Raw genomic sequence first — 23,344 nt, 5'->3', positions numbered from 1 at the left:
TGAATTATCTTCTCAAACAGACGAGGAATATAAATAACAAAAAAAAAAATCTCATATGGACATGTTCTATCAAATCATTCCAGGATAAAAATTATATGAAACAGAACCATTAATATTCAGTCAAGAACTTTCAAATAAGTATAGTAGCTAGCTAGGTTTTGTTGCAAAATTTGTTCCCCTGGATTGCAAGAAAATGACAACAGGTAGGGGGGAAGATAAGACACTAAAATATTACTCTCTATATCTTTTTTTAAAAAATAATGTCAGTAAGATACAACTCAGTCATTAAAAACTTACCTGAGAAACAAATTAGTCATAGTTATTCTGATTTGTCTCTACAAAACTGTCAAGTTAACTAATAACATATACAAGATTCATTAAAATATATGATCCATAAAGTTATTTACAACATTAAGTTGTAAAATGCAACTATTACTGTTCTCCCTTTCCAATCTCACATTCAGTAAAACTCCAAAATATTTTTCTTCCCTTATGATCCACTGACTTGCAACTATCACTACAATATTAAATAAAACATACCTCCCCCAGCTCAATTTTATAACATTTCAATACGTCTCTACCTCAGAATCTTTGAGTCTCACATAATTAGATGGGAAAACTCCTGATTTATCACCCAGTGTTCCTGTCCACCAGTCGCCATCTTTCTTTGTCACAAGAATCATATCACCTTGTTGAAAAGTTAGGTCTCCTTGTTCAGAACTCTCATAAGTATACATAGCAATATACTCTGTAAGAGGGAAATAAATACAGAACATGGGAAAACACTTGATAAACGGCTCAATCATCATTTGCAAAACCTAACTAATATAATGTAGTCTATCCACCGGCTGGACAGAAGACAAATTGATTGATTACTCTTCATAGAAACCTCAATATTTAATGCATAACATGATATCTATCAGAACTAAATACAACCTATCAAAAGACTGCTTCTGGAGGATTTTTTTTTTTAAATAATTTGCTAGTATAATTTAAATGTACGTAAATTATTAGTTTATATCAGAAAGTACTCTAAAAATATGTTTCCCAATGGTTTCTGTCTTGTGTTGAAGATCAGAATTTTCAGTCTTGGACACAGCAAGTCTCAGTATCCAAATATCCTTAGATACAGTCTTCATTTTACATATGCTGTTTGGCTCTCATATACAATGAATTCTTTCATTACTTGAAGCTTTGCATGAAGGGTGCACATCTCATTGCAGCTTACGCAACAGATGGTTGGGAAATGTTAAGACAAAGCCTGAATGTGTTCCATTTTGTTAAAACACAGTCAACTACTGAGTATTCAAGTGCAAAAACACTCAAGTAGACTGATGTTGAGAAATGCAATGCATAATTCAATCACAGAACTACATGAAAAATTTTAACGTAAATGATTACAAAGAATTTCAGACAATTATCAAGTTTCAATACAGCTTGATACATTCTTACTTAACTGAGTATTATCACACATTACAAAGGCACAAAACATATTTCTGAAGATTCCATCTTCTGCTCCTAGGACCAGCTAGACCACAATATTTCAGGAAGACTTTCATGCGTATGTAACAAAAATGTTCGATTATTCCACTGCAGCTGGCAATTGTTCTATTTGCTTGAACACTAAATCTGACCAAAAAGCTTAGCTTGGGGAAGTTCAGCAAGAATTCAAACCACAATTAGTATCCTTAATGAAAGCTAAGACATGGTTTGTCTAACAACTGTAGCTGAAGAACACGCATATCTGTTTGCATGCACATACACATGAACAGACACATTAAATATCATAGTATATGCTATACATATGGAATTTTTCTTCCTTTAAATATAACAGAAGATGCTAAATCCGTTCTTTATTATCTCTTAAAAATACAGCTTTTTGAAATGTTTTATTAAAAAGTTGTGTTCATTTTTAATACAAACATATAACCTGAGATATCACGTACTTCACAAAACAGACTTAGCATTTCTACATTGCTTTTCCTCAAATATATATTGAGCAAGACTAGTTGCATTTTGAAATAACTGATTATCTCACTGTCCTTGTCACATGCATCTTTATCATTCCCTCCCTTTTTTAAAATTTCTGTACTGCTCGTGCCAGTGGCAAATTAAATACATCAGAAAGCAAAGAGACTCTTTCACTTAAAATCGTACATAGAATTGTAGTTAAAAAAACAAGGTGTGCTGTAGAGATTATAAACAAATGTTAATTTGTAACCTATAGTTAGATTCATTGATTTACTCTGATGGTGATTTAAATTAACCCAGCTGACTCTGCACTGAAGTGGATTAAGATTGCTTACACAGTCGGTTAACACAGCTGGGGTGGAGACATTAACCTCCAGCTGAAGGGCAGTAACAGCCAGGAATTCAAGTCTTTTACAACCCTTCAGAGGCCGGACAATTGTCTGTCTGTGCCCCAGGTTCCATCTTGAAAAATGAAGGGCAGCCTTGGCCATAAGGATCACAACATTCTATAACTGACTGTAATTTCTTTAATTAAGAACTTTAATGAAACACTGGAATTGGTGCAATTGAGATATTTATCAATAATTCCTGACATCATGAAGAATGTGTACAGATGTGCTTATTTGGCTCTCTACAAAAACCCATTCCAGATCAGGAACTGTTAAGAAAATAATTTATTCAAGAAACAGTACAAACTACAGAAGTTATTTTATTTCTTCTATATACACAACATATATAAATTCTTACTGTAGTAATTTTAAATCATTCTAGAGGCAAACTGATTTGCACTTCAATTTTAACAGGCCCGATCCTAAAACATAAAGATCTGATTCTGAGCTTGTTTCTTGTAACTATTTAATTAGATAGTAAAATACCATTAATGCCATTCAGTTTGAAATGCTTACCTTCACCTGACATAGTTGCTTTTGTTGCTGGCGATGCTACTCTTTTCAGACTAGCAGGACTTTCTGAGGAACCAGAATCCATGCTTTAGAAGAAAATAACGGTTATTTAAGAAATTAAATCTCTTCAGAAAAATTATCATCATATTTAAAAACTAAAAAACGCATCTGCATCTGTAAGCAATTCCCTACATTTTAAAAGAAGAGACAGTATATGTGCAAATTAAAGCTTTTAAGTAGAATGGCCAGTCACTGTTATGTTTGGGTAACTGCCTTAAGTACACAAGTTTCTGCGCCTCCTCTTCTCCCTCAAAAAAAAAAATATCTAAAACAATTCTCATCTATATTACTAATGTTAATGTTGTCTTCCCATTTCACAGAAACAGATTTTGATTTCTTCATCCTCCAAGAGTAATGATAAGTGATTAAGCTTTGAGGTAGATCTTTTTATTTTGGCGAAAGATAAGCCATGACTTACATAGTTGTAATTCATAAAATCCAACACACTATTTTTTTTAGTTACAAGTCACATAAAATTAAGACTGTTCATTAAGCTTTAGATCTTTTGTTGGTGATGCATGACCTAAGGAGAACTGAGATAAGTTTTCTTATTCCTCACATGAATTTCCATGGTTGGAAGTCAAAACCCCTCAGGAGAAAGTAATATAAAAAAAGTATTTTCACAGAGTAGATCCTAAACTTTAAAACTCAAGTGTGCAACTCTTCTTATTTATTTAACTATTACAGTATAGAAGTGAAGTATGGTAAAAGCAAATAAAATACCTTGTTGACTTTCTAATGGGGCCTGAAATAAGCTTCACATATGACTTAGGAAACCACCCCTTTTGTCCTTGAACCTCTCCAAACCACCACATATCTTGCTGCTCCAAAACTGTGATGATATCATTTTTGTTGAAATTAAGGTGGTTGTCTTTTTTCGCTCTCCAAGGATACAAAGCCTGTGCTTGAAGCCCCTCCACTTTTTCACCCTAATGTAATTTTTTTAAAAAAGAGAAGTTAGTTATGCACCCCCTTTCATAAAGAAAGCTGCTTAAGAAATTATATTCTTGTACCACTTATACAGCAACATTCTCTCCCTCAACTGCATAAAGCAAAGTATGTCAATTAAACTTTAAAAGTAATACCAAAAACATTTACAGTCCTCCTACATTTCTATTGTTAACATGTAATCACTACAATGGAAGATTATCAGAGGTTTTGCTTAACAAGTTAAATAAAATTTTACAATTAAGATATACACATAATAAACCTTCATGAAGCTATTTTGGCAGGCCTTAAAATAAATTTTATGGAAAATGATGCTTTGCTCCAAGTTATTAATTGTACATTCCAACTGTTTTTTGCTCAAAGATACTAAGATATTTAGCATTTTTCAGAATACATTAGCTTACAAGAACAGCATGATGTTCAGCTGAGGAAAAGGAAATGCCTTAACAGATGGACAGAATTCATCTGATGTGAAGCTTTGCCATTGCTATTCCACTTAACTACATAATCCACTTTGGAGTGAAGGTTATTGTCATGTGATTTGGGAAAGCCCCAAGGAACTGATCCAAAACATTAAGACTGGACCACCAAAGCCTAAAAAAGCCATCACAGAACAGCAGGACACAAACCATGTCACGTTAAATTCTGCCACAGATTTTGCAAATGGATGTATAGTACCTGTTCATCACTCCAAACTGAAACAGCTTACCTATCTATCTCAGGGGACTGTTTTAATGCATGGTCAACGTTCATACTTTGCTTTCCAAACATTTCTGCTGTCTCAGAACACTTTTAATGAATATAGGTGCTCACCTGACCCAAGACAGGAGAGGGAGATGATCCTGTAACAGTGGCAGGAGTGAAGGCTGATCGCTGCCGCAGCTGCCCTGCACTGGGAACAGTTAGAGATGGCTGAGCTGCCCAGGCATCCCAGTTGTCAGTCTCTGGTTTCTCACTAGTGTTTGTTGGCCATCTGAAAAAAAAAAAAAGAGATGACCTAATTCCTATCATTTTCAACTGAATAAAAACACTCATGCAGGAAGATTGTCCAGAAAAAAAAAAATCTGCATTCTAGGTTAATTTCTTTTAATTGAACGTTTCATAAGCATCATAACTCTCAAGTGGAAGTAGTGCAATTAAACATAGGCTAACAATAAATTTATCTTAAAAAGGCAATCTCTAAATACAGTTGGCTTGACTTTGCTACTTAAGGCCAGCAGTTCCTGCAATTTAGTTTCATTTTTTAGCTGTGTCCCAATACAACAGAAGTTCAAGTAGTGCAGTCTATATTACAGTGGAAAGCAGTAACAAAAAAAACCCAACCCAAAACCCACAAAAAACCCACCTGCACATCACTGACCTCTCACGTCCCTTTCCCTCATACATCATTTTGCTGCTTCTCCTTCAAATCCTTACCCTTTTTCTTTTGCTTAAAATTATTTGGCGTGGCCCTTAGAGCCATGATATAGTAATTGGAGTTGGATCAGGGGTTGGACTTGATGATCTTGGAGGTCTTTTCCAACCCAATCTATTCTATGATTCTATGATTTCCTACTGACTTCTTTCAACTCTTTAGTTTTATGCAACCTCTTATCCTTTTTATGTTATCTCTTGTGCTTTAAAATGTCTACTAAATCTCATAATCTCTGCCTCCAAATGCGCACTTAAATGAACAAAATCCCCTGATCTCTACGAGTGTAAACAAAGCACTTGTCTTAAACCCAAGTCTCCTTTGCCTGTTGCTTGTGTTGTTACTTGGAGTAATCAATTATTGTCCACCTAGATTGTAAGTGTCCAAAGGCCACAACCATCCCTAACCCCTATACCATGTCAAGGACAGTATTAATAGTATAAATGTGCTGAGACTCACTTTGTACTGAAAATGAATATTAATTTTTATGAAAAGCATGCATTATCGACATAGGGTAAAAACAGTTTTGTCAAAAGTATTATTTATTACAAACAATAAAATCCAGTATGTGCCAGACATCTCCAGGAAGCTAAAGATTTAGTCTTACTCTCCTCCCTCAGAAAAATGACTGTGTGTAGTAAAACAGAAAAAAAGGTTACATAACTGGAAAAGCTGCTGTGACCTATTTGATGAAAATTTTGAAATAGAACATATTATGTACTGTAATAATTTAATTTAAGATTTTAATTTACAAGTATGTATTACAAGATCCAAAAATAAGATAAGTACTTACCCAACCCCATTTACACAGGGTTGATAATACTGCATAGAGCATTAAGTTGAGTTAACAAGACATCTAGGGAAGGGCACATGTTCTACTTGAATCAGTCTTATTAATGTTGTGATAAGGAATTAATAAACCATCTTTTCATGTTAACTCTGTCATTATCACATTTTGCATAATCCAAGTTGGAACCCTTCAATGAGGACTGGCATCAATTAATTTAAGAGAAGGAAGGTGAACACTTTGGTATTTCCACCATGTTATCTTAGGAATGTCACCTATTTGTGACTGTCCTTCTGCATTGCTCAGGCATATATGATGGGAGCATGATTAAAGTTCCACAAGGCTGTGATTTTAACTATTTACTACAGAAAAAATATTTTACTTTAAACAAGCTATTTTTATTTTGCAATCTTGATACCCTCTCTTAACTGCCACCACAGTCAAATCGATTAAAAAGGACTCCAACACACATAAGGTGATAATCACTACCCAAACATACGTTGAACTGAAGTCTGCCCAGTTATTGGTAGTTGTAGTACACTCCGTAGAAGCAGGAGTTCCTAGCGATGTAGTGGATTCATGCATAGAAACTTTAGGAGCAGCAGGGGCCTCAATTGCTGGCTTTACAGAAGATGGAACTTCATTTTCAGGTATTTTCTCTGCATAGTTTGCAGGGAACCATCCAGTTTTCCCCTTCAGTTCTCCACCAAGCCACCCTGGTTCTCCAGTCTGGCTTTCATCCACCTGTAGATGCATTAAGGTAGAAAGTTAAGAAACATAACATAGAAATGGAATTTTTGCTTTAAACAACTCATCCACAGTTACTAAGTTTCTCTGGTTGCAGAGACATGACACCTTCATTAGAAGTTCCATCTAGGTAGAATTTTGTTGTTGTTATTGAATATACCTTTGGACGATTATGTTGATGGCTATTCCTTCTATGGCACATTAATAGAGAAGGAAATATTCTGCAAGGCAATACTGCTTTGCAATTCTTTTACACACCCCCACCCCCCCGGCCCCCAGCCACAATCAAAAGGATTTCTTGATGATGAGTTAAAAAAAAAAAATAAAATTCAGTCCTAATGCATAAGCCAAGCATGGTTTTTAAAACAGTTGCTTGAAAGTCTGTCATAGTACAGCAGATTTGGGAGAAGTGAGTTCTAGAGAAATCTTTTAAATATTGATATTTCTGGTTTAACTAACACAAAACACAGCTTTTAACAAGTTCTCCTAGATTTTTCTCTCACAGAAAATCCAACAAAAAAACACAGTATATTAAAAACAACACCAATTAAACAATTCAAAACAAATCCACTACTGCATTTATACAAAACAATTACATATTTATACAAAACAACTCCATAGTAAGTTTTCATATGTGAATTTGCAGGCCTCTGTTCTTTCCCCTCACTCTGATATCTTTGTCAAGCCATAAAGGACTGGATGAAACAGGGCTATTTTTGCAGCTGTATTTTAATTCACACTTATTATTATAATCATGTTAAGCTACGATTTTGCAAATTTCACACTTTCCTGTTAACTTTTCTTAAACATTTCACACATTTATTTTCTAAGCTCTACTGACAGACTCCTGTCTTAGTCTGCTATTTCAACAAAAGTGATCGGTTTAAATTCCAAGCTGCAGCTAACCCTATTCAGCAAGAATCACAGAAGAAAAGTAATTCACTATTGCTACCCTTCGTGAATTGATATGGTGGCTAAATACTTCCAAGGCAATGTCAGTTGCAGAAACTTTTTAGAAGAAAAAAGTCAATAACTGTATTCTGCAATAATTTTGGTAAATTTGGTGTTCTAGCTATGTCATCTCTTTGACAGGTCAAAAGAATCTTGGTTTTCAAGCAAACCGTCGCATATGAATATGTTGGCACCTTTGACATGTAAATAACACCTACTTTGTACAACTATCTGCTGTGTGTAGCTGCAGATTCCCCAGCAATAGTCAAGTCAGCAGTAAAACCAGGCCAGTAATAAAAACTCAGATGACTAATTGTACACAGTAGCTGGTTTTTGGCAAGAATTTCTCTCATCTGTTTAGGCCAGTGGCAATCAGTTTTTCAAAATACGTAAGAATTTCAAACGACAGCATAACTCAAGAGTTGACTGTGGCAGATAACAGTACAGGAGTCAGAGATTCTTAGATTTGTACTTCTAAACCACCTGGCATTATTTCCTAAAAATCATAGAGTCATAGAATGAATCACAGAATGGTCAGGGTTGGAAGGGACCTTAAAGATCATCCAGTTCCAACCCCCCTGCCATCAGCAGGGACACCTTCCACTAGACCAGGTTGCTCAAAGCCTCATCCAGCCTGGCCTTGAACACTTCCAGGGAGGGGGCATCTACAACTTCCTTGGGCAACCTAATCGATTATCAGTGTGAGGGACTTGTTGGTTACAGAATGTTCCTTGAGCTAAGGAATAAGAAACAGTATCCTTTTCAGTCAAAGGAGTTTTCAGGATATGACAGCATATGAAAACAGCATACAGTAGTGTCTCAAGCTGGGTGTTTCTACAGTTGGAAACACACCTATGAATTCACTCTATCAATTTTAACAAAATATAACCCGATCAGCTGCTTGTTTGGAGGAAAAAAATAAAATTAGTGGCAACAAAAACGGTGCAGTGGTGCAAATTAGTCACTCTAGACTAAAGGTGGGACCATCATACTTTTGTCTAGAAGTGACTGAAATAGAAGCAGCAAAGCTTCTGCCTCTGATTGTCCCCGGACTAATCACTTGAGCTGCTGATAGATTGCTTTGCCTGAGGCCAGTTGTTGACTCTCTGACTGCCTCCTATTGTAATGTGTATCCCACAACCCTCTTTTGGTGCAAAAGAATCCATTATTTCTGTTTTTGTTGGGTCCATCTTCTGTCTCAGTCCCTATTAACTCAAAGCAAACCCAGAAATAAGCAGACTACATGCTTGACCAGTTCAATGTGGTTTTACTGCTGTGCAGAGCAAAATTTCCACTGCAGCACTGAACAGGATAGTTAAAGCAGCAGTATGAGTGATGGAAGGTCACAGCAGAGGGTGAATCTTGGGAGAGAGGGAGAAATGGATTATCAGCACCTGACGCCAAGTTGAATGATCCAAACAGTAATAAGTCACACATAGCTTCTACTCTCATTCAATCGGTCAGGTAGTAACTGCAATCACTAATATACAAAAGAATGAGGACTGAAAAGCCAAAAATCTCTTATGGTGATGATCTAAAAAGGGCATCTTTGAAATGAATCACAGTCACACAGAAACCATTGTGATTTTTCAGAAAAAATGCTTTGTACAAGTAGAGGGGAAAAAAAAAAAAAAACCTATCAAAGGGTTTCAAAGAGAACCGATTTAATATCTTTAGAAGACAGTTTTAAGTTAAAACAATTCATAAACCAGCCTATTAGGATAGTAAAATTTACACTTATTCAATCCAATTAAGTTTTCTATGTATAGCCATGAAAAGACACTTTGAAGGATAATTTTAACTCTATAATTAATTAAAAAAATCTGGTTTCTCAGTGATTCATACAAAATACAATTTACATCTGGTTTTGTAGTACAGTACTGGAACTTTAAATAAATTCCTTTGAACCTTTTTAAAATTCATTTGTTTTAATTTCTTTATATTTTTTACACTCATCCTCAAGTCCCTATGACAAACTATCCCAGATTATTTTTTTCCAAAATACAACTAGACTTTAAATGTACACCTTAATAGTGAATTATAGGGTGTGTGGTTTTATTCTTATTTGTTCAACCATACTTTAGGGCCCCAGCTTACAGCTACACAGGTTCCAGTGACTGAACACAAGTGACAGGATGGGACTAAGGACAACTCTACACAGCAAAAGCAATAGGTCAAGTTAGTATCTTTGTCAACAGAAACGCTGGCTTTGCAGTGGCCTATGCCACTTTAACCTGCCTGGTGTATCACCAGCAGTGCACACACACACACAAAGAGAAGCCCTGTTTTATGGTAGATATTCACTCTACATACGAAGCCAAACCCTAATACTCTCACAAAAAGTATTTAATCAAAGCTAAACAGAGTACCATCGTCTGTTTTGTTCAACTATCTATTCATTAAATTATCATTTTAATTCTATTGCACTTGTAGGCTTTTGATCTGGATATTTTGAGACTACTGGAATTCCTGTTATAATGTTGAATATAAGCTCAGCAGGCCAGAGGCCATACACTGACTACGCCTACACAGGATCTAACACAACAAGACTGTCTATGTGTCTAACACAAAGGACGTTCATTCTAACTCTCACAATCAACAACTAACAAAACTGACAAAAAAATATCATTATGAAATTGCTTTAGACTTTCCATGGAAGCTTCCTTATGAACTTCCTATTTAACTTACATTCTCCTGCTATCAGAGCCACTACAGTTCAGTAATTCAATAATTCACCTGTATTTCACAGAATTAGGCTTAAGTTTATTTAAATAAGCTGTATTATATAAAGTATTATCAGCAACAACACAATCCATTCATTTATGTCAAGCTAGAGCCTTACAGCAGCAAATGCCAGCAGGATTTGCTCTGCAAGAGAGCTATCCAAAAGAAAAGTTATCCATACATTGTATACATATATTCACACACATAATAGAAACAACTTCTTGAACACACAGAGCCCTGAAAAGGGGCTTTCTTGGCTCAGGGTATTTCATTCCGGGACAAAAGCTTGGTTAAGTTATAATTAGGATTATAAATCAGGAGCTAACAGTGAAAGAAATTTAAAGTACATAGAAAGATAAGAAGCAGAGAAAGCAGAAATCCAAGTTAGGAGAAAATAAATCCTATAATTAAAAAGAAAAAAAAAATACAACCCATGCCCCACACATTCGTTGCACAGTGCTACAGATAACTACATGATCTGGAAAGTCAGGCAGAAGAAAGCCCTCCTGAAATTTGCAAATACTTCTCCTTTCAGAATAAACCCTTACTCTTCTCCTTCATTTCCACCAAGACAGGTCTCAAGATTCATGCACAGTGCATAAGTGCATTATACTGTTGTAAAGACTATTTACAAGCTATACATCTATTAAAGCCACAAGTCATTCTGACATAACGAATTCTGCAGTCCTATTCACACCCAGGATTTGGGCCTGGTTCCCATGTGTGCACTCAATGGATTTGGGCTTTCAGATGGATTCTTGGCTCACAGCAGTTACAGTTTGGGTGGTATCTTCCGTACAGCTATATGATTACAGGACATGACTATACAAGCCTGCACATACAAAGCCATTTATAAGGGTTAATATGGTGAAGTACTAAATCTGTGTATATTAGAACACAGTTATTCTAACCAACACTTACTTTGTTGCACACAGTAAACTCTGAACCATATAGGTCAGCTTAACTACAGAGTTACATTTATGTCATAAATTAGACACACTTTAACATGTAAGCTTGTAAATTATTATTTTCCAAAAAATGTAACCAACTCAAACCTTTTGGAACCACAGGACATGACAAACACTTAAGGACAGAGAAGAGGCTAGGAGTCCAAATGCCCAATATCAAAAGTAAGTTGTGGTCCATTGCACTTAAATTACTTTTGACAATGTGAGCTAGTTTGTTAATTTTACCCTAGGTGAATTCAAAACCAAGTAAACTACATGGTAACAACATCTGTATTTATGAAAATGAACAAATTGCATAGACTACCTAACAGTCATATAGCACACTTACCCATTCCCTTTTAACCTCCATCAGGAAAGCAATGATTTAAAGCAAGGCAGAATTATAACACATTTCACAAAAGTATCTCACTTATATTAGGTTTTCTAAGAGTAGCCCCTTTAAGCAATTACTACAGAGCAGGAGATAAATCCCACAAGTATCACTCATCAGGTTTAATTATTGTTAAAAGCAAGTTAAATAAAGACAATTGAGAGAAGTGACTCTACTTTTGTAGAGTAAGTTAAAGTCCAAAAGTAACATATAGGAAGACTCAGATTACCTCAAAGCCTCTATTTAAAACATGTGAAATACTCCTTAGAATCATATATTTTTGGCAAAAATGTTATTTCCTTGAATGTCTACCTGATAGTGAGCATTCTTCCTCAAGGAAAAAAAGTTTACTTATATGCCTAGGCTATAATCTATTTCCCAAGAAAGCAAGACAGAGCATTTTTCAACAGTCTAAGGAGACCCATGTACCTGTATTCTCTCTCATTTAACAGCTGACTGACCAATACTATTTCTTGATGCAGAATAAAACCACATTGCACTGTTATTCAAACTGACATTGAGCCTCTTCCTGACTCATTCAGTAGGGCTACTAATCCAGGATTCATCTTTTATTTTCCAAAAGCAGATTCTACTACCACAAAGACTTCAGTGTGAAGCTGAATCAATTTAAAAAAACCCAACCAAGGAAAAAAAAAAACAAAAACAAAAACAAAAAGGCTGAGATGAATGCTCATCTGCCCAGAATACATGCTTTTTAAAAAAGTTACCATTACTTATGACAGTCTATAAAGTGTATTTTTTCCAGATTCCATTCTTACTAAACTGTGCCAAAACGCAACAGCTCTTAAAATAAATTTTGTTGGGTAGAACACTATAATGAATATACTTTCTCACAATTAACAAGGTATCATTTAACAGTTACACTAGGAATTTTCATTATAAATAGACATATGCATGTTAAGACCATACTAGTAATTTATTAATATTAATATACACATTTAATAACTTCAGGCATTAACAACAGAACTGTAATTTTAGAGATAATTATAGAAACAAAAGCAGAATATCACTTTAGAGTTTAACACAACAGTTATAGGCTGACCATATCCTCATATCTCATAATCTACTTAAAAAAAAGAAAGGAAATTACTCTTGTATCAACACACCTGCCACCAAACTTTTAGGTTTTGAAGTTTCCACTTTTTAGAAATGACATTTTATCTACTGTACATCCTCTTTAAAATAAATGTAAAAATATCTCACTAAAGAGTTAGTTAAAAAAAATAACCAGAATAAGTTATCATACAAACAGTTACAAGTTACAATTGTAGGAGATCACTATGCCAAAAGCTGTCATCAAAACAGTTGTACAAAAAATTTCCAGTACTACTGAAAAAGTATCACCACCGTACAAAGACTATGTTAATGTCTATGTGATCGTGACGGAAGTGTAGCTATCTTGTAGATAATTGCTTCACGTAGTATCACACTGGACATCACGCACTCTTAATACAGGCAATTTTCCAAATTAAATTTTTTTACATTGCTCTTGTACTATTTTTATAAAAAGGTAAATTTATTATTAGAAACATACTTTATTTGTCAAAGCTACTTTTTGATTCCACACATAATAGCCACTCTCTCAAGAGGAAATAACAGTAACTTTATTCCCTAGGTAGCTTAGAGGACAAGAAACCTCTCACTGAGCTAAATTTTGTGTAGGAACCTTTTCAAACACATTGACAGACACACAGAGTTCAGCATACTAAAAATCTACTCAAAGTTTATGTTTAAATTTTACACTTACAATGAACTCTAAGAAGCTATCCCTTATTATAATAGGGTTGCTATGTCATATCACATCATTCTGGTATTCACCGAAATACTTCTCTCAAAGTCTGTAAAAAATCTTGCCATATATAATTTCAACCACACAAGTGCAAAAGCTCAATTAATATCACAATCCCTTCTTACCATGACTATGTCGCCAGGCTGAATAGTGATTTCATCGTGGCTTCTTGATTCAAAAGGATACAGTGCTCTATAATAGACTATTTTTACATCCTCCTGAGCAGAAATGGTTAGAGGAGCTTTCTCTGAGTAAAGGAAAAAACACACAGATACAAAGAAACAAACAAACAAAAAAATCAAAACACATCATTTTTAAATATTTGAAAAATGAGGCGAAACTGGAGACAAAAATTATCAAGCTTTACATTGTCTGTAGGAAGTATATTACCCCCTTTTACACAAGGGGAAATATGAAAATGAATTCTTTAAAATATAATTTTCTTACTATTTTCTTTTCTAAACATCAGGTAAAATAGTACTATATTTTAACTTTTATGATATATACACTTATTTTCATAGAAAGAATCATGTAAGATGCAACATATACGACTTCTCAAATGCTTCAATGATTTTGTAGGTTAAATCTGGTCAGCCATAGGTTCAATTCGAACAGTGATGTTCTTGCATATACCAGTGGTATCCCCAAATACTTTTAGAGCCTGCTTGTGCAGCAACTTCATTTGCAGCCTGACTATACTTCCAAGAAAGATGTTTCAAAATGTCCTAGAACATACAGGATGGCTGAAGAGAGGTCACTTACACATGGTGTTATAAAAAAATTACATGCTAAACATGCATTATTAGAAAAAGAAGAATATAGAAAAACCCCAAAGATATAAGCTAAATCTTGTATAATGCACTTCCTATTTTGTCTATTAGATCATAAAGGTGCCCTCTGCTAATCTGTACAAAGAAAACCAAGCAAGAGGACATATTAAATTAAGTAAATTCTAGATCTGGGCTAAAAGATAGAAAGTAATTTCCCCTTTATGCAATCCTTTGATCAAGTATTTAAACAGATTTTATATTCCCAATCAGTTCTCTTGTGTACGTATCAAAACCACTTAAGGGGGAACGATGCTATTCCAAACATGGGCAAAAATCAGGTTACAGTGCACTTTCAGCTGAAGATGAGTGTGTTTATAGCAGAAAAAAAAAGGATTGTATGCTAGACTTCAAGTCATTTGTTCAGTAAACAACATGCACAGAGAAGGGGGAGGAGGAAAAAGGATAACTAAATGGCATATTTCTACTACACTAAGAAGTCCCAAGGCATATTCCACACTGAAATAAGAACTGTAAAGAAAAGTACAGAAATTATTTTTGACAACTTGCATCAAAATCTTACAACAACTCACAGCTAAAATTCTCTCTTCAGTTGACACTATGAGTCTCATCAACTGTGCTTTACAGTCTGCTAAACACCATACTTTTAGGAAGACTGGTAAAGACTAAAAGAACAACTTTTTGGAGTCTAGAGCTCAATCCATACATGTTTTACTTTAATAAGACCAGCAATCCAATCTTGAAACATAATATTCTTCTGTATTAAACAGAAAGACAAAACAGAAAAGAATTGTTCAAAAGCCATGTGCAATGGCATTTCTTGATTTTTTTCCTCTACCTGCATTTGACCAAGGAGCCTGGACAGCTGGCTTGATTGGCTCTTGATGTGGTTGGAAAAGCTTACTCAGTTTCTCTTGCATTTCTGGTTTCCCCTTATCCTCACTTTCCTTTTTCTTGGTTATTTCTTCCCTTTTTTGCTTTTCGTCTTCCTGAATCTTTTTTGGCCAATTAATTTCTTCTTCTGGTTGCACCCGATCAAGCCGCTGTTTATCCCGTTCCTGTATTCGCCTGTTGGACAATTAAGATGCTTTTTAAGCCAGTCAAGCAAAAGACTATAAAATTTAGTTGTCCTTTTGTATGATCTATAGTCTAAAGTGTACTCTTTATGGCTTTTCCATACCCTGCAAGAACTGTTGATTTTATTTTGGTGAGTTATCAACCACTCCACAGCATCATCTTACACAATGACTCCTAGAGGGCAAAGGAGAAATATTCAGAAAGATTTGCTATAACTCTGTATATATTCATAAAGAGGGAGGTGTGACTCTCAGACAAGTGAAAGAACACTATTTCATGTCACTTACTACTAAGTGCAGGCCTCCATCACCTTGAATTGCTTTGTCTTCCCATTTAGAACACCACCTTTAATATAATTTTTCATCTTAATTCACGCATCAATTCTGTACCTTTACAGTACAATTCCACAGAACTCTAAAAAAGGTACAGAGCAACCTGACCATATAGAAATTATAAACTAGTTATGTTTTGGAGCTGAATGTAAGATAGGCATAAACATTCAACACTGTTGTGTTTTGTTTTTTTTTTTGACAGAGTTCTTCAGAGATTTGTAAGTGCTAAACTTTACCTTCTTTATTGGGGTCATGACCTCCTCTACAATGATATGAAAATAAATATATTTACTTGTGTTTTTCTAATTACTGTAGGAAACTTTACAGAGCTATCTTAGAACAGTCTCTTACTCAGCACACACTGCTCTGAAAATTATGAGCTTCCAGTATCTTACACTTTCAGTCCTACCTCTCTTCAACTCAACTTGGGAATTCCACAATATTTGAGTATTCTCTTTTCATAGTTTTCCATGGGATTCATAAATCAATTGTTTAAAGTAATGAACCATATGGAGAAAGGAGAAAGAAAAAGAGAGAGAAGAGAGAAAAAAAAGAAGTCCCTTGGCTGAAGAAATAAAAATCCTTAGCATCCAAGAACCTAGACATAAGCCTTCAGTTTCATGTAGTTATAAGGCTGCTTTTCAAAATCTCTTCCCAGGCAGTCTAATTCAAGCAATCTGAGTATCCCATTATATCAGCATTGCAAGTAACCGTTTTCATTTGCCCCACAACTCCTTTTATTTAATCTAGGCCTGTAGATATCAGCTACAGCTAGCACCAGACATTTTCAATAATTAATTCCTACCATAAAATCTTCCCTGAAACCGAATAAGCAGCAAATTATACACTTCAATTTTTATCTGCTCAGCACTGACTTTAGCTCTAAAATACAGGAAGAAGTCAAGAACAGCAACCAAACAAATTGGTTCTACTTATTTTCTCAAAGCCACAAACATCCCTAGGTAAGACTCAAAAAAGCCAAATCAGGAAAAAAAAACAAACCCAGTAATCAGAAAATATGGCAGCCTTGATCCTCCTGTTGAGGTGCAAGGAGTAACAATATCTGCAAGCTTCATACAGCGCTCTTGCAGAACTATTCAGAAAATTTCACATTCCCGACTCTGAAAGCTAACAAGACCTTCCCCTCTGACAGAGGACAAGACAACAGAAGGAAATAATAAATATTCTCTGTTAGAAACAATTTGCACCAGTAAAGGTGTAAAGGCTATAACAGATGCACAGTGCACTTTATTTTGTTTCATGACCTATTCCACTTCTATACTTTCTTCATACTCACCAAAATTAGTGACAAACATACAACAACAAGCTGGTGATTACAGATTTGGTCTACTATATAGAATATATTTTGTTGAAGGACAACACAGACTCCTAGCCAAAAACTGTGTGAAAAAAATACATATTTCCTTAAGGGGAAAAATCAATTTTTCAAACAGTACGTTAGCACCAGAGGTCAAAAATCTCATCTCTGTCAATGTAAGCTTTGAGGTGACAAGAATATTTTCTGAGAGGTGTTAAGGTACCCACCATCTGTTTAAGACAGCAGCTACTAACTTGCAAGCTCAAAAAAGTCTTTGGTTCTCAATGAAATTGCTGATACAATTTCAATATTGCACATCATTATACCATGAGTAGAGGTTAAAACACCAGTGTGAAGGATATCACTCCTTCCTCTATGAAATACTGCTACACCTTTCTGCCTTCAATGTCAAGTCATCTAACAAGTTAATGAATTCACTGTTCTGACAATCTCCTATTTTAATCATGGAATTTGTACTCCGTATGTTCATTTGCAAAGTATTCAGAGCCAATTACTCAGCAGTTCTGTTGCAACACTGAAGTTGCACCACATAGGCATACAGAGCTCAATTTTCTTTTGACATGAGTGGTGTCTTACTGGTGAGTTTAGTCAGATGGGGTTTAGATGGGAAATTGAGTTTTAATTATATCTCTAGTAGAGTGATTAAGTCTTCCCATACTTATAAACCAAGTTTGCTCCAATTGCTCGAGCGAGAAGAGCAGACAAGAATGTCCTGGGGGTAGGGGGTGGGGGGGAGTGGGAAGTGATATTTCTTTTTCCTTCCATAGGAGCTGCAAAATTTTCAGTTTTCTTCTTTGATTGTTATGGAAACTAACATCACAAGTTGAATACAAGGAAGGGAATAAAGAGAGACAAGAGAAGCTAAAGAAACTCAAGTTTAGGTGTGAGCACCACAGCTTGGGGTTAGGAACAGAAAACTTGACATTCTGCCCTTTTCCTTACTTCAAGACTCCTGATGTGTTAATTATTGTGGAATATGATCTCTAATCTGGGATTTACCTATACTTGCTTTTACTCTTTTAAGTCCCTTTTTTCTCCCACCAACTGCATTATACCACTCAGGCAGTTCTTATACCAGACACCAAGAGTAAGCTCTATTCATTTTACTCAAATGTAGGGATTTTTTTCCCCCCCCTCTAAACTGTATATTACTCCACAATCATAAGTCTATATGGAATTATCCTTAAAACAATTAAGAATAATTAGTCATAACTGGTCTTCAAAAAGACCTCTCTCATCCCCAAATATGTATGTCTGTATCTTTGTTTGCTCAATTAAGTTATGTGCACAATTTGGTCCATAATTACAAACAAAAAATTGTTAAGATGGTTCTCAGTATAAAATGATTGTGGTTATCCATTAAGCCAAGGGTGCTCATCTTAGATTATTCTTTCTTTCTTTCTTTGCTTTCACTAGAGCTATTAAAAGGCAGTATGCTTCCGTAATGATTATGGGGCAGTATCCAGGTTATGAGTATAAATCATTCATTTTGATGCTTGTTGGAAATTAGTAGTACTGGCAGACTCTCGTTATCAGGTATGCCAATTACAATTATTTAGAAGCTTGCATATTTGGGCAGCATGAAGTTGTGCATTAACAATAATGTCTGCATGCTCAACTAGCATGAAAAGTCAAGACATGAAGTTTTCTATGGCAGAAGTTTTCCCTTTTTTAAACCTGTTTTTTAAATTTACATTTTTCTGGAAGGAAGTGGAGTATTTTACATAATATTCCAAAACATAATAATTTTAGTGTTCCTATACTTCCAGTACCTTAGTAGACTTCTTGTTTTCAAGGAAGGTTCCAATATAATTGCTATATTTAGAGTAGCTATTTCTTTGTGATACAAAGCTGTTTTCTTAGAAAGTTTGCTATTTCTGAAGTTGACCTTTAAGACTTTTAAATGCATAGGGTTTATGTAAATTATTTAGGAACTATCTAAACTTAATTGCTTTCTATGTGTAAGATTTCTATTTGAAGGTATGATTTTCACTGACACCTTGTTTTGTTTTTGCCTGAAATGTAAAAATTAACTTGACTCACCAAGTAGTAATACAGGCTATCAATTCACTTTAGGTCACAGTCCATGAAATGCTATAGCAAATAATTTAGGAACTTTTGCTCCCAGACCTTTATTTTCCTCTCTTGATCAAAATCTGTCTACATTAAGAGTACAAAAACCACACAATTGCTAAAAGTTAAATCAAACAACTATTGATAAATGTCAGAATAGAATTGGTTGATAGCCTATACGCCATTCATTTCACATAAATATATTAAAATTATATGTAGAAAACAAATTTCCAAGTGTGTAACAAAAGAACACTAGCTCTGTATTTTATCTTCGTATAAAAGACAGAGCTAGTTACACTGTTCAAGAACCTCTCTAGCTGTAGAAGCACACTACACATTTAAGTAACAGTGCTGAAATCTGTATGTGTCACTGACAGTAAAGAGTTACAGACAGATGTAGAAGCTCATCTCCACAGCACACTTCTCATTCAAGGGTGAATCAAGAGATTCCCTGAGCTTTAAAAGGGATCACCTGCACCAAAATGAAACTTGGTCTAGGTCTTCGGTATTCTTGCCATTTAGTGATATATTACTCGAGATCAGATTATACTCCTGGGAATGCAAAGTTTATTTCACTTATTTGCACTTTAACACCTCTACAGAAAGGGCTTAAATTACAGCAGTTTGTTACCTTTGAGCTTCTTTCTGCTTTTCCAGTTCTACTGTCTTCTTTTCTTGTTCCTTCTGTTTTAGCTTCTCAGCTTCCAAGTTCTTTTGCTTCTGTAGTTGCTGTTTGTTATGTATTTCCCTCAGTTCCTAGAGAAAAAAGTAAAATATGTGTAAACATATACTATGTGTATCCTAACTAATGGCCCCATATATTTCATTGTGAAACTTGCAAATGGTTGGCTATCTCTGTTCAAACTTACAGTTTTCCTATTTTTATCCACAGAACCTGAGATGTTAAAGGGTTATGAAACAAGAAAGTCTTTTTTAAACAGGACTCTAAAAAGTTGACAGAAGTTTGACAAAGCTTAATCTGAAAAGTCACATGTTTTATATTAAGTTGTTTGCAGGCTTGTTGAATTCATTTATTAAATTCCATACAAAAATCTGCCTTCTGAGCTGCTCATAATAGCAACTGTTTCAGTTAATCAGTTTTATTTTGAACTTAGTGGTGTTTTACTAAAGAATCTTCAGGATTGTTTTATACCCAGGAGACTGAATTCCTAAGCAATGTCTGTGGGATGAATCATGGCACAGAGAGTGTTCATCCATATACAAGTCAGTTTTCCTCTAATTAACTGCAAAGACATTGCCTGAAACATTCAGAATATAGTAATAATAAAAATATAATATTTTCCTCAAGATTTTTTTTCTGTATTAACATCTATTAACACAAATACAAGTTTTACCCAGGATCTCTTTGCATAACCTAGAATTTTATGTTTGAAGTCCTCAGTATTACAAGGAAAGAAAAGGATAACTTTACCTATGACAACTGAAATTTTTCATTAAAAATAGTTCACTTAAAACATATCACTTTTTTAAATGAAAATACAGTACAGACAAAAATATGCAGAAAAAGTTTGTAACAGGAAACTGTTTCTAAATCTGTATCTTAATGTCTACTTTTATTGAATTAAGTTATGACTTCCATCATCAAGGTTTGTTTAGTTCTTGTATCCCTAAAAGCTTTATCTTAAATCATTCAGGGATGGAAACAGTTAATCTTGAAAGTATTTAGATAATTTTTCAGAAATCCAGAATCTACAAATTAGCCAGATAAAGACTTCAAGTAACTATCCTCATGTACTGACCAAAATGCAGAAAATTGCATAAGGGGGTGGGGGGGTAAAGATCAAGTGATTGAAAGGGCCAAAATAAAAAGTTTCATTAAGTTTATTTCACAACATTATTAGTAACTTCTTAGCTAAAGTTTCACACATTTTTAAAGTTAGTACTTGTTTATTTACAGACTGTGTCTAAAAATTTAAGTTAATGAAAGTAATACATACATTAGTGCCGAACAACTGCATCCTGTGCAACATCAAGTTTTAAGACGTCAAAATAACTAATTAGGAAGAGGAGTAGCACATGACCTTTGCAAGGTATTAAAAACACTTCTGATATATGGATGACAGTTTAAAAAAAAGTTAAGTTGGACCTCATGTCCTAGGTCTCAGTCTCATTTCATTAATGATCCTCAATTTTAAATTCAATGAAAACTGAATTCAACATCATTAAAGAGATAATCAGTTCTGTCTTGATGATCTTAAGAGTCTTTTCCAACCAAAGCAATTCTACGATTCTATACAAGTTTTAATTAACTCTGCTAAGGCCATGAAACTCACTGAAATACAGAGATAATTTGGGAAATACCATAGTTTATGATCAACATTATTTTCCATAGTCACATTAAAGCTTAGTAGACAGTTAGGATCTAGAATAGATATTACAGAATGCAAAATAAACTACAATCTTGCAAAATCACCAGAATTATTGCCTTTGGGAAAATTTTTAAACTCTGAATGCCTGTGGTTATAAACATTCACACATAGCCTTATTTTGGACGAAGGAAAAAGGCTACTGAAATGGAAATACACTACCAATATTGAACATAATGGGTTTTTAGTAGTTGGCCCATAAAGAACAATGAGAAAATAAAGGGATCAGGAGACTGCAGTGAACACACAGCTGGTCAACTGCACCTGGAGCTAGAGGTGGCCTTTGATCACCCTATGAATTTCTGAAGTGCTAACTAGAGTGAATAGTCATTTCCAATAACTGTATGTTATTAATTCAGCTTTTTTTATGTTGTTACACTTGTCATATAGAGGTTCAAAGGATTTGACTCTTGTTTCAAATTGACTTCTCTGGGGGAATCACAGTCCTCCTCTTCTCTACATGATCAGCTGAACCCTTATTTGTATTGAAAAATATGTACAAATGCAAAGGACAAATATACAACCATAAGAACTCTATCAGTAGAGTGATTTACAAACATTCATCTGAAAGGACACAGATTAGAAAATGGCATTGCTTTCAGTTTTCCATCTGGCCAACAGTATTAGGAATTTTTGTAGATTGCAGAAATCCATAAAATTAAGTATCTATAAAACTTCCGAAGCTCAAAATACTACTTCTGTGAAGTAACAAATATCTTGCCTAGTATTCATGATTGTTAACAAGCTATTTCTCTTTTCTGGGTAAAGAGACTGCTCTCCAAAGCACAGCTCTCTGACTTCTACATTTAGTTTGGCTTTAGCACAGGCTTCCATTTAGAAATTCTTTGTTGTTCTATTTGCTGTAGCTTTCCTTCACGTTCACGTCCCCTCCTGTCACTTAAGTTTGTATGCCAAGAAGCTCAAAATTCTGAGTCCTGGCTGATGAGAACTCCTCTTGCTATAGAACAGAGAGATCTGGGATAGCCACACATTTCTAATAAGGCAACACTGAAAAGAACTTGTTGTTACTTGCAAAATTTTAAGCTATTTAGACAATACTGTTTTCCAAGTTTGTTTTTTCTTCCCCTTTGCATCTTTATCCCAAACTCTGGTGTTTGAGCAGTTAAACAGAAATAATCACTAGACAAAGAAAGAGAAACTAAAATTCCTGAAGAGTAGGAAGACTATCATAGTTAAACAAAAAAGCCCAAAAATTCTCAAAAGGTTTAAGTGAGACAACCTAGATGCAAGTATGAGCTTAGTTTACTTTAACAATAAATTTGTAAACTAGAAAGAATGATTCAGTTCATCTATATCTGCGGGATCAGGAGGGATCTACCTCTAATTGGTATCTTCCCCCCTTCAGAAAAACTTCCTGAATTTGCAAATACATAAAAACAAGTTACAACTTGCAAAACATCCGTGCACCAAACATTATTTACTTCCACTAATGTCCAACCAGAAGGCTAGCCCAAACTTCATATTTTAATTATAGTTTAGACGTGTAAATTTATCTCACCACTAAACTTATAAGTGGATATATGCCACTTTTACTGTCAAACAGAAAACTGGGAAGTTGTAGCTATGAGCCGTGCTTCCATGTCTGTCTGAAGTAGTTTCTTATACTGAGTACATATAACAGGATCGTTACCTGCTGCATCACAGCAGGTAAGTGCTGCTGCCAACTCTGGTCCAAATA

The 23,344-nt window shown here is 34.7% G+C and overlaps 1 protein-coding gene across 3 annotated transcripts in view; it reads right to left on the bottom strand.

The window, feature by feature from the left end:
* Positions 1–23,344, bottom strand: part of ITSN1 (intersectin 1) — a 105,092-nt gene that overhangs the window by 39,960 nt on the left and 41,788 nt on the right. For 2 of the 3 annotated variants that reach the window (XM_029085537.1, XM_029085538.1), the window contains exons 16-23: positions 19,890–20,014; positions 15,276–15,505; positions 13,775–13,896; positions 6,579–6,823; positions 4,695–4,854; positions 3,657–3,862; positions 2,877–2,959; positions 582–748 (exon numbers count right to left, since the gene is read on the bottom strand). In XM_029085537.1, the coding sequence (XP_028941370.1) occupies positions 582–748; positions 2,877–2,959; positions 3,657–3,862; positions 4,695–4,854; positions 6,579–6,823; positions 13,775–13,896; positions 15,276–15,505; positions 19,890–20,014 (1,338 nt within the window). Of the gene's footprint in view, positions 1–581; positions 749–2,876; positions 2,960–3,656; positions 3,863–4,694; positions 4,855–6,578; positions 6,824–11,797; positions 11,813–13,774; positions 13,897–15,275; positions 15,506–19,889; positions 20,015–23,344 lie in introns of all 3 variants that reach the window. The other variant, XM_010170323.1, reaches the window with a different exon arrangement.

Source organism: Antrostomus carolinensis, unplaced genomic scaffold, assembly GCF_000700745.2.
Source record: "Antrostomus carolinensis isolate BGI_N321 unplaced genomic scaffold, ASM70074v2 scaffold16326, whole genome shotgun sequence".
Classification (NCBI taxonomy): domain Eukaryota; kingdom Metazoa; phylum Chordata; class Aves; order Caprimulgiformes; family Caprimulgidae; genus Antrostomus; species Antrostomus carolinensis.
This window is presented reverse-complemented; position numbering and strand designations above follow the sequence as displayed.